General features: G+C 36.7%; 1 protein-coding gene across 4 annotated transcripts in view; it reads left to right on the top strand.

Annotated features, from left to right (window-relative positions):
- SPAST (spastin) overlaps positions 1–12,611 on the top strand; it is a 50,413-nt gene that overhangs the window by 20,167 nt on the left and 17,635 nt on the right. For 2 of the 4 annotated variants that reach the window (XM_061155648.1, XM_061155647.1), the window contains exons 4-7: positions 3,026–3,121; positions 5,981–6,168; positions 7,204–7,337; positions 7,618–7,711. In XM_061155648.1, coding sequence (XP_061011631.1) covers positions 3,026–3,121; positions 5,981–6,168; positions 7,204–7,337; positions 7,618–7,711 — 512 coding nt within the window. The remainder of the gene's footprint in view (positions 1–3,025; positions 3,122–5,980; positions 6,169–7,203; positions 7,338–7,617; positions 7,712–12,611) is intronic. The other 2 variants (XM_061155650.1, XM_061155649.1) reach the window with 1 other exon arrangement.

Genomic DNA, 12,611 nt, shown 5'->3' with positions numbered 1-12,611 from the left:
AAAGTCTTAAGAAAATACATCTGACATGTTTGAGTTTCCCTGGACTCAGACGGTAAAGAACCCGCCTGCAATGCAGGAGACCTGGGTTCAATCTCTGGGTTGGGAAGACCCCCTTGAGAAGGAAATGGCAACCCACTCCAGTATTCCTGCCTGGAGAATCCTCATGGACAGAGGAGCCTGGCAGGCTACAGTCCATGGGGTGGCAAAGAGTTGGACACGACTGAGCACAGAGCAGAGACCAGTGCGCCGGAGCAAGGAGAATATAGTAGAGATCAAAGAGCTGATGGTGGAGGTGGGGAGGGGAGGGTCTGGACAACAGGCAGGGCTTTAGAGGGCACTGTGAAGATTTGAGCTTTTACCACGTGTGAAGTGGGGGTGCAGTTATAAGGATTTTTAGGAAAGGGCTAACATCATTTGACCTCAGTATAAAAAGGATCCCTGGTTGTGATGTTGCAAGAGTATAAATAAGACAACTGTTATGGTAAGCCAGGGGGAAAATGGAGTCTTGGACTAGGGTGATACCAGCAGTAACCATCAGGTGAATTAGTATTGTATTTGAAGGTTGAGCAAACAGATTTACCAATAGATTGGATGAAATATTCTTCTGTTTAAGGCTCTTGTTGATATAGTGGAGGAGGCATAAATAGATAAATCATCACTGCAGGATGGAGATACATATGTATTTTGTGGAGATGGGAAAACACATGTCTGAGAAGTCTTTGTGGAAGAAGTAAAACCTGAAGTGGCGTTTTAAAAAGATACATAAAAGTTATTAATGTTTGGGAGTAAGGATATTCCGGGAGGAACTAACAGCATGAACATAGACTGAGGGACCAGGCAAACCATGGTGCTGATGGAGATGTGAATTTGGGATTGCTCAGGCATGAGAAGTGTTGGCAGACAGGTCGTGGCAGACCTTGCTGGTCACGTCAAGGAGCTTCAGTGCCGATCTGTGGGCAGCAGGAGGCTGCTAAAGGGTTTTAAGTCCACCAGTTACGTGGTAAGATTTCCTTTCTAAGTAGATCACTGAGATGATTATGTGGGGGTTGCCCATGAAGGGGATCAAGAAGCAAGGTGACTTGTTTTATGTTACATCAGTGGTTAATCTGTATGACCTTTAGTCATTTTAAAAGGAAGCATTAAACTAAGTTTACTTTCTTAAAAAAAAAAAAAAATGAACTGGAACAGATCCGCATCAGTGTGTCCTGCTATTGTATATGTGTGCATTTTCACACATGTAAATGTAAACCCTACAAACAAGTTCTGTGGTTTTTTTATTCTTTGTTATCAGAACTAAGGATTTGTTTCTGTTTCTTTTTGCTATATAATAAATGTTTACCTGACCTTTTTGTTAACATTGAAGAGAATGTTGAAGAGAGTGTTAATTGATAAATAAGACATTTACAAATCAGTTTTTTCTAATGTATGTCTTTACCAACACAAATAGTTTCTTTCTCAATATGGTGATTTGAAGGGTATTATCTTTGAGAAAAATCAGATGACCTATCTGTTAACTAACAACAATAAAAGGGCTCCAAGGTATATTGTATCAACCAGTTCTAGGATACAAAAGCTTTGTGCTTTGTGCAGAGAGGGTAGCTGCTATTTAACCTGTCCCAAAGGCGTGCGTGCGTGTGTGTGTGTGTGTGTGTGTGTGTGTGTGTGTGTGTGTGTGTGTGTGCCATAAACCAAGCATAGCGCCTGCTTGTCTGACCTTAGAAGTGAAAGTTTAAGAGAGTTAGTATATATGTGCTACGCTTCGTTGACTTCTTAGTACTGGAGATGAGAATCAGTAATGAGAGATGTCCCTGGCAGTTCGGTGGCTAAGACTCTGTGCTCCCAATGAGGAGGGCTTGGGTTCAGTCCCTGGTCAGGGAACTGGATCCCACATGCCTCAACTAAGAGTTCACATGCCGCAGCTAAGATCCTGCAGAGCCAAATAAGTAAATAAAAATAAATAAATAGATAAAAGAATCAGTAATGATAACTTGGAGTATTTAAATAAAATAAATATGGTCAAAATTTCACCCATATAAATGAAGCCCAGGTAGGTCCTTTATGTATTACTTTATTTAATCCTTGAGACCCTTGGAAAACTGATGCTGAAGCAAGTTCATACTAGTGAATGAGTGGTGGAGCAAGGTGGTCATCAGTTAGCAATATGGGGTGACTTGACTGGGAAAAGAGGGCAGCCGTGACGTAGGGTGGCGAGAAAGTTCAAACCGCTACACTCTGGGGTTCAGGTCCTAGATATAGAGAGCCAGATCTTGAGAGGATTACATTGTTATTTGAACTGGGAGGGTAGGGGTAGGGTTGAAATAATCCTGTAAAATCTTTGATTAATTTAAAAATAGATACTATATGCACATGCCAGAAATTTTGAGAAGTTGGAAAAGCATCCATCCCATACTATGTTCCAGCTACTCATTTCCCCTCCCCAGAGGCAGCTAGTATTTACCAGTTTCTCTGGGTGTTTTTCAGAGAGAATTTTTATATATACAAATATACATGTGTGTTTAAATAAGTGATAGGGTACTGTACACACAGTTCTGCAGCTTGCTTATTCCTTTCTGCTTTATTGCATTTCTTTTTTGCTGATGAGATGTCTTTTTTTTTTTAAATCTTTCCAGATCCTAGCCAACTCACAGCCCATTTCTCTGTAAAGTCTTCTTGATGTTCTCTTTCTAACTCTATCCTGTTCTCCAAATACAATGATTTGGATGTATTAGATATTCAGGAAATGTTTACTGGTGATAGTAGTGTTATAGAATTGCCTCGGGTTACCAGACCTGAATAATGCATATTTTGAACATAGTCATTCACTTGTTTATTTCTGTTGCTATTTTAATGTCTGAGTTTTTTGCTAATTAGTTATGTTAAAGATAATTTTATATAAATGCAAAATCCTTCGCTATATAACTTTTTAACACCTTGAATCATTTTTAATTTTCACATAAACATTTTTTATTATGTTGTTCCCTGTTTGTTTATTTTTTTCTTTTTTACACCCCCCTCTGTTGCATAGAGAAGCTGCAACCAAGTTTGCAATTTTCCAAGTCACAAACGGACGTCTATAATGACAGTACTAACTTGACATGCCGTAATGGACATCTCCAGTCAGGTGGGTTTAGGTTAACTAACATGTCAAATAATAAAGCTTGCATGCAAAGTAGAGTCCTGCTTATTAACCTGATAATGCTGACTTCATTTTACAGTGATAGATTCGATTGGTTTTTGTTTGCACAGGGCTGTGTAGAAAATACAGCATCCTTGTCATTCATGGTATGTAAACATGTAACAAATAGGTGTAGAGATTCTCAACATGTTATATTTGCATATTTTACAGCCTCCAAGTTTTGAGATGATAAAATGTGAAGGTTCGTTTTCCTAAATTATTAAGATGTTCTTTTGTTTCTATTTTATTTTGAGCTTTGGTGTTTTTTCCTATGGGTACCTATACCAGGGTTTTTATAAACCAGTGTTTTTTGAGACAGTAATTTTAATTTTTTGATCATATACCAGTTTTCAATGCATATACATTTCTTTTATACAATGAATGAGTATTTAATCATAACCCCTGTTGGAAAAAGTTTGAAGCTGAGTTCACACAGTGAGGAGAAACATTAGAGTACTATTATTTACTATGAGTTAAATTTGTTCTCCATAAGCTTTGAGCATCACATCAGCTCCTTTAGAAAATTGTATGTTTTTTTGTCTTGTTTTGTTTGGGTGGAAGGAATCTTCATTTCCTAGGTTCTCTGACATCTTGTCTAGTTTTATTGGTAACTTTTTAAGAATTAGTTCTATGTCCAGTGCTTAAACTTTATTAAAGTAAATATTACTTTGTTCAAATTGTAATGGAAAACTTGCAGTAGAGACCATAAGAAAACTGCTTTCTACATGCATATGTAATAAAAAGTTTAAAGATTTCTTGTTTTTTAAATTTTTATTTAAAACTTTTATTTAAATCATTTATATGGAACTGATCTACAATATTATATTAGGTCCAGGTGTGCAGCATAGTGGATCAGTTATACACATATCCACTCTTTTTTAGATCCTTTTTCCGTATAGGCCGTTACAGAACATTGAATGGAGTTCGCTACGCTGCGTACTAAGTTCTCATTAGCTGTCTCCTTTATACATAGCAGTGTGTATGCGTCAGTCCCAGTCTCTGTTTATCCCTCCCCGCCCCTACCGCCTGGTGAGGACAAGTCTGCTTTCTACATCTGTAACTCAATTTCCATTTTTCCTCCCCTCAAGCTGTCTGATTTTTTTTTTTTTTCCTTGCTCTCTAGCTTCACATTATAGGTTCTTGCTCTTTTCTGTGCTTTTTAACTAAAAGACCTGCTTTAATATTTCTTTTAATGAAGTTTTGTAGATAGTAAACTCTCTCAGCCTGGTGTCTGCAAATACCCTCATTCTTACTTGGCTGTTCACCCGAATATCGAATAGATGAAAATCAACATTGTTTTTTCCTCCAGCATTTTGAGCAAACTCAGTTGCCTGCTGATCTTTGTTATTTTTATGAGAAGCCTGCTATCATCGTCACAGTTCCTTGTAAAAACCTTATCCATTTATAATCTTAGGACTGTACATTTTCTGTTTGTAGAAATTCTTCTCCAGTCTCCTTTTTTCTGCTTGAAATGAGTGATAAATACTTACCACCCTAGACACATCTTGCTTTTATTCACACTTTGGCTTTTAATTGTCATTCTCTTCTGGATTGCTTTCCTGGTTTTTCCTGTAGAGTCATTATCCTTTAGTTCCTTGAACAAATGGTACAGAACGTTGTGTTTTTTTTATTGGAAAAGAACCCTTGGTTATTTTACTGTACTTTAAACATTTTTTTATTTTTTTCACCGCACTGTGTGGCATGTGGGATCTTAGTTTCCCAATCAGGGATTAAACCAATGCCCCCTACACTGGAAGCAAGTTCCCTTGTTTGGAGTTTCCTTAAGCCGTATTAAGGGATATTATGACAAAGCAACGATAAGGCTTTTGTCTTTAAGCTAGTCTTTTCTCTAGGCTACTCCATTTGCTGACTGATTTAACAGTGAACATTGCTGTTAATAAACTGATGTTTGTTATGTAGTATATGAAAATATTATTTAGAAGCCGTGAGATTTGAACATTTAAAATGTATAATTGATGTAGAAGAGCAGAGTAGGTAGGTCATGTGACCTTTTAGTCTTAATAGAAAATATCTTATACTTGTTTATTTATATGTGCACACATGCATGCCCAGTCATGTCTGACTCTTTGCCACCCCTTGGACTGTAGCCTGCTAGGGTCCTCTGACCATAGGATTCTCTAGGCAGGAATACTGAATGAGTAGTCTTCCCGACCCAGGGATGGAACCCACATCTCCTGTGTCTCCTTGCATTGGCAGGTAACATAGATATAGCACGAAATACTTGGCATATTAACCACAGCTTTTTACTCTTTAAATTAAAATTACCTGTTAAAACTCATCTGGTGGCACAGATTGTATTTTCATTCTGTTTTGTAGTCTTAAAAGTTTGGAATGATGTGCTATTTGTCCCCACCCCCACCCCCATACAGCCTAAAGGCACCCCTAGTGCCTTTACTACATTTTGTTTCTTTAATTTTTGGCAGCTTTTAAATAAAACAAAACAAAAAAGAAAAAAATTTTGGCAGCTTTATTTTCTTGGTACCTTTTTTGTATCCTCCTCCTGCCCCCACAAATAGTTATTTCTTTTTATGACAAGTACATATTTCTTAAAAGAAAATTATACACTAGGAAAAGGAAAAGGCTAAATACTCATAATCTTGTCCACACCCAGTAACAATCGTTATGAACACTTTAGTATATATTCTGACTGAAGTCTTATTTTGAGATACTGCTGAAATAAAAATAATGTTATTAGCTTTCAAATTTGTACTGGTCCTTACATTAACTTTTGTAATGTTTAACCAGAATTTTCTGACCATGATGACTTTATTTTTGCCTTGATAGAAAGTGGAGCTGTTCCAAAAAGAAAAGATCCGTTAACACATGCTAGTAATTCACTGCCTCGTTCAAAAACAGTTATGAAAACTGGACCCACAGGTCTTTCAGGCCACCATAGAGCACCTAGTTGCAGTGGTTTATCCATGGTTTCTGGAGTGAGACAAGGACCTGGTTCTGCAGCTGCCACGCATAAGGTATTTTGAGACAGTAACTTCAGTTGCTATGCTGTTGCAAACAAAATTTTTAACATGATAATGCTTGCTTAAATTTATTATAAGTACTTTGTAATACCCTAAGAGAATTGATAAGTTTCCACAAAGTTGAATGATTTCTTTTCTTTTTTTAAATTTAGATTTATAAAAATCTAAGTAGGAACTTCCCTGGTGGTCCAGTGGCTAAATCTCTGCACTGCCAAGCCAGGGGACCTAGGTTTGATCCCTGGTTAGGGATCTAGATCCTGCATGCTGCAACTAAAAGATACTACATGCTGCAGTGAAAACCCAGTACTGCCAAACAGTAAATAAACAGAATTTTTAAAAATAAAGTAAAAAGAATAAAAAATAAAATCTAAGTAGCAGAGGCAACTTGCTACTAAGAAGCAAATCTTTTTTTTTTTTCTCTATTATCTTTGAAAGAAATCTCTCTAACTAGGTGTTTTTAGCAGTAAGTTTCTTTATCCAGTCTGTTTTATGTATTCTTTATCCAGTCTTTTTTTCCCTAATTTTATTTTATTTCTTTATTTGACTGTGCCATGAAGTGTGGCTTACCATATCAGTTCCTGAACCAGGAACTGAACCCAGGCCTTCAGCAGTGAAAGCAGGGAGTTCCAAGCACTAGACCGCCAGGAAATTCCCTATAGGTCATTTTAAATTTGTTTTTGTATAATTATGTAAATGTACATAAATGTTTTATAACATTAAACATACATAGAGTTTTGTTACAGTTCTAACAAATATCAAAATTATGTGAGTGTGTTGTCATAGAGAGCCTTTTTATTTCATAGTAAGTAAATCTCTCTGGATAAAATCTTCTATAAATCCACTTCATGCCAAATGTAGTTCTATAGAGAATGCCATTTTATCTTAGAGTAAATATACAATTTGGGGATTTTTATGTCCATTTTTTGCTACTTTTATCCCTTTAATTCTGTGAACATTAAAGTTAACTCACATGTGAAAGTTGCAAACATTATGTTGTGTTTTCACATCAAAATTTTGTGTCCTTCCAAGAGTACACCAAAAACAAGTAGAACAAATAAACCTTCTACCCCTACAACTGCTGCTCGTAAAAAGAAAGACTTGAAGAATTTTAGGAATGTGGACAGCAACCTTGCTAACCTTATAATGAATGAAATTGTGGACAAGTAAGTATTGCCATCTAAAGTGTTTTATGGAGTTTAAACATTTTTTATTGTCAAAATATATCATAAGTAAAATGGATAATAACTACCTTGTCTAATTTACATATTTAATTTTTATGATGGTTTTCAATTACTGTAAATGAGAAGCCATTGCTTTACTGATTTAACTATAGTTTCACTCTTAGTTAACATAAAAATGTCTACATTACTTAGAGTTTAAAATTAATATTACAGTAACTGAAGAATATTTCTGTGTGTAGTTAACTGAAATTCTGTTTCTTAGTGGAACAGCTGTTAAATTTGATGATATAGCTGGTCAAGAGCTGGCAAAACAAGCATTGCAAGAAATTGTTATTCTTCCTTCTCTGAGGCCTGAGGTAAGGACTTTATATTGTCATTTTTTTATAGCATCATCCATTACTGAATCCATAGTATCAGTAAATAATGAGCTACACTAGAGTGATTAATTCATTTAACAGTAGGTTTGATTTTTTTTTTTTAAAGGAAAAATCATTAGCAATTGATGTTGACTATACTGGAGAGGAGATTGACGATAATGGTAACTAATTGCCAATCCATTTGTAATTAAGTTTATAGGAAAAATAGGTAACAGGCAATAATTTTATATTAAGGTAAGAGAGATTTAAAATTAAGACACAGAAATCATACTGGAGAAAAGAGAAATTAAGATAAAGTTATTTAAAAGAATTATTTTGAAGATATTAAGTTATCAAAGTAAGTGAAGAGCTGGTAAGTGATGGATAGGGGCCTAACCTTCCATCCCATATTTTTTAACTCACTGAAGAAGTTAGGTAATCTTGCAGTTGATAATAAATATTTAATTTTCCATATTTGGCATTGTTTTGGATCTTCACAATTCACAGATTTCATATTTGATGTTGTTCTGAAAAAATTGCAAAAAATAAATCTGAGGATCCAGTCTGGGCCAGCTATTTCTCTTCCTCCTGAGCTTTCAAGTCTTTGTGGACTCGTTTACAAAATCTTGTGAACATAGATGTTATGTGGCACGGTATTGTGAATACACTCTTACACGAACGTGTAAAGGTTGTGTAGCCCAATTTTTCTGTAGTCTCTCTCATTCTCGTACTACCTTCATGGTGTTTGTAACTTGTGAGTACCAACTATACTGAAATTTATTATTTGTTGATTCTGCTTTCTTTTACCTCTTGCTCATTCTAAGAAGCAGTGTGCAGGAAATCACTGGTTTAATATACTAATTGAATATTCTTAATACTCAATAAAATAAATTATTAAGGTGGAAAGCATTTGTCTTTATAGTAGCCACATTTGTCTCTTCTACCACCTCAGGCCACACTTTGAGGAAACATACGATGGTTTGTATTTTGGGCTAACTTTTTCCCTAGGGTTATATATAAGAGTAGTAAATGCAGCAGACTGAGTATTGACCAAAAAATGCTTGTTGAAAGGATTCATGCAACCGTAGACCTGAAAAGGATCTTAGCAGTCATTTAGTCCATTTGTTGCCAGAGAAACTAGTCCTGAGACCTAAATTTCTTTCTCTACATTTTAGTTAAGTGGTGGATCAGTCTCAAGTCTGGGCTTTATTATTAATGATGTGCTTCTTAAGATACAAAAATATTTCTAAAATTGTAAAGATAGTAAGGAAATATCTGAACTGTGTTAGAAGTCATTCAGCTTCTGCTCTATGCTTAACTTTAAGGAGCACATCTAAAGTGGAGAGTAAGGTCAAACAGCATATGAATTTACGTTTAGGAATATTTCCATGGTAGGACCATACTATTTGAAAAAACTGGGATTTCAAAAAGTTGAATAACCTAGGCTTGGGCGGGGCAGAAGCCTTAGTAAACGTACTAAATTGGAACTTGAGGAGGAACAGCATCTGAGGTAGAGCCCGATCTCAGGATTTGGACCATTTGTCTCTTTATCTCTGCACCTGCCAATTTGAACATTTTTATAATTCTTGTTAAGATTCCCAAGAAAGAGAATATGATTGTCCTAGCTCATCTTTTCACAGTAGACTGTAAAATGGATCATGGGTCAGAGTTTATTTCATAAAGCACCTTTATTGTGCAACAGATCAGCTTTAGTCTTAATTCTCCACAGTGGGGAGCTTGCATGGATCACAATGGGGACATTGTTAGGCTAGATTGGAAAGTTGGGTATGACAGGCATCATGATGAATTTATTCATTTTTTTACAGTGCTAGAATTTTTATTTCATCTTAAAAACACGGAAGCAAAAAAATAAAAAATAAAAACACGGAAGCATAATTAAGTTTTGTTTTTGTTCAGTCACTCAGTTACGTCTGACTCTTTTCGACGCCGTGGACTACAGTACACCAGGCTTTCCTGTCCTTCACCATCTTCCAGAGTTTGTTCAAACTCATGTCCATTGAGTCAGTGATGCCATCCACCCATCTCGACCTTTGTCATCCCCTACTCCTCCTGCCTTCAGTCTTTCCCAGCATCAGGGTCTTTTCCAGTGAGTCAGTTCTTCACATCTGGTGGCCAGAGTGCTAGAGCTTCAGCATCAGTCCTTCCCATGAATATTCAGGATTGATTTCATATAGGATTATAGATTAGACTGGTTAGATCTGCTTGCAGTCCAAGGGACTTTCAAGAGTCTTCTCCAACACCACAGTTCAAAAGCATCAATTTTTCAGTGCTCAGCCTTATTTATGGTCCAGCTCTCACATCTGTATATTGGAAAAACCATAGTTTTTACTATACAGACTGTTGTTGGCAAAGTAATGTCTCTGCTTTTTAATATACTGTCTAGGTTTGTCATAGCGTCTCTTCCAAGGAGCAAGCGTCTTTTAATTTCATGGCTGCAGTCACCATCTACAGTGGTTTTGGAGCCCAAGAAAATAAAGTCTGTTACTGATTCCATTGTTTCGCCATCTATTTGCCCATGAAGTGATGGGACCCAATGCCATGATCTTAGTTTTTGAATGTTGAGTTTGAAGCCGGCTTTTTTCACTCTCCTCTTTCACCTTCATCAAGAGGCTCTTCGTTTCCTCTTCGCTTTCTGCTATTAGGGTGGTGTCATCTGCATATGTGAGGTTATTGATATTTCTCCCAGCAATCTTGATTTTGACTTGTGCTTCACCTAGCCCAGCATTTTGCATGATGTACTCTGCATGTAAGTTAAATAAGCAGCATGACAGTATATAGCCTTGACGTACTCCTTCCCCAATTTTGAACCAGTCCATTGTTCTGTGTCCAGTTCTAACTGTTGCTTCTTGATCTGCATACAGATTTCTCAGAAGGTAGGTTAAGGTGGTTTGGTATTCCCATCTCATTAAGAATCTTCCACAGTTTTTTGTGATCCACACAGTCAAAGGCTTTAGCATAGTCAGTGAAGCAGAAGTAGGTGTTTTTCTGGAATAGCCTTGCTTTTTCCATAATCTAATGGACGTTGGCAATTAGATCTCGGGTTCCTCTGCATTTTCTAAATCCAGCCTGTATATCTGGAAGTTCTCGGTTCACATACTGTTGAAAGCTAGCTTGAAGGATTTTTGAGCATTACCTTGCTATCATATGAAGTGAGTGCAGTAGTGCGGTACTTTGAACATTCTTTGGCATTGCCCTTTGGGATTGGAATGAACACTGACCTTTTCCAGTCCTGTGGCCACTGCTGAATTTTCCATATTTGCTGGCGTATTGAGTGCAGCACTTTAACAGCATCATCTTTTAGGATTTGAAATAGCTCAACTGAATTCTGTCACTTCGACTAACTTTGTTCTTAGTGTTGCCTCCTAAGTCCACTTGACTTCATGATGTAACTACATTCATATGGATATAGCTTTCATTTTCTTCTTTTCCTTTCACTTCTTTTCTCAGCTATTTTTAAGTCCTTCTCAACAACAGTAATTAAGTTAATGAACACTAAAAGTGGCTTGAAGGAGATAAATAATATTAAAAATACATTCTTGAGTTAATTTTTTCTCAGAATTACTTAAAGCAAATACTTTAACCTTTGTTCATTCACGATGGTTTTCAGTAGTTAAATGTATAAGCAAGCTATGGTATATCTGTAATAATGAAATATTATTCAGCACTAAAAAGAAATGAGCTATCAATCCGTGAAAATACACAGAGGAACATTAAGTACATATTGCTAAGTCAAGACAATCTTAAAAGGCTAATACTGTATTATTCCAACTAGAATTACTATGGAGACAGTAAAAAGATCAGTGGTTGCCAAGCATTCATGGGGAGGACGGGAAGGTTAAATAGACGGTGGAGAAGGTAGTTTTTAGGGTAGTGAAACTGTTCTATGTGAAACTAATGTAAATATTTGACACAAATAGTGGACCCTAATGTAAACCATGAAGTTACCTTAATAATAATGTATCAGTATTCATCAGCTGTATTAAATGTACCATACCAATGCAAGATGTTAATAATAGGGGAAGTGGGGGAGGTGAGGAGTTACATGGAAACTGTTCTTTCCATTAAATTTTCTGTAAACCTGAGCCCACTCAAATAAAATTTTGTCTCTAAGTTGAATATCAGTTACTTCATATGGTTCAGCTTAAAAGTACATACACTTTGACTGTTCAGTAAAATGTTATCAGGTGGGTCTTCACCCTTCATGCCTGCCCTGCCTGGTGTCCTTGCGCTTGGCAACTATGGTTTAATGTGTCTAGAGAAGAAAGCATCTGCCTCCTTTTGTTGTGGAAGAGCAGTGCCCGCCGCGTGCTCTTGGTCTGGGCAGGAACGTGGTTTCCGTGGTTCCTCACACAGGCTTTCAGTCAGTTCCCTGTTTTTGGCCAACTGCCTTACAAGTGCTTTCTCCCATACCTGATTCCTCCAATTCCAGAGCTTTTCCATGGGTTTTTGTTCATGTCAGCTTGCTCCTGGTATCTGTGTATCACTTCACAAGCAGGCGCTTAGGTTTAGCTCCCTCAACTCCATTAAATAATTTACCACACTTTATCAATTTACCATCTACAAAATTTGTGTCCTCTGTTTCCTTTTGTAATTTTTTTTTTGAAGATTTATTTCTTTTTTCATTCATTTACTGTTATTTTGGTGAGATTTCTAAAAGAAGTGGAGAAACTTTCTTTGTTCAGTATGTCTTGTTTAATCAGCCTGCTTTGTTTTTTAACTGTATTTTAAAAATGTGTTTAATTTTTATCTTGGCCATACTGGGTCTCCGTTGCTGCACGAGGGGGCTTTCTGGTTGTAGTGTGCGGGGACTACTCTCTGGTTGTGGAGCACGGGCATCTCGTGGTGGCGGCCCCCTGCCGTGGGGCACGGGCATCTCGTG

The sequence above is a fragment of the Dama dama genome, chromosome 11, assembly GCF_033118175.1.
Source record: "Dama dama isolate Ldn47 chromosome 11, ASM3311817v1, whole genome shotgun sequence".
Classification (NCBI taxonomy): Eukaryota; Metazoa; Chordata; class Mammalia; order Artiodactyla; family Cervidae; genus Dama; species Dama dama.
This window is presented reverse-complemented; position numbering and strand designations above follow the sequence as displayed.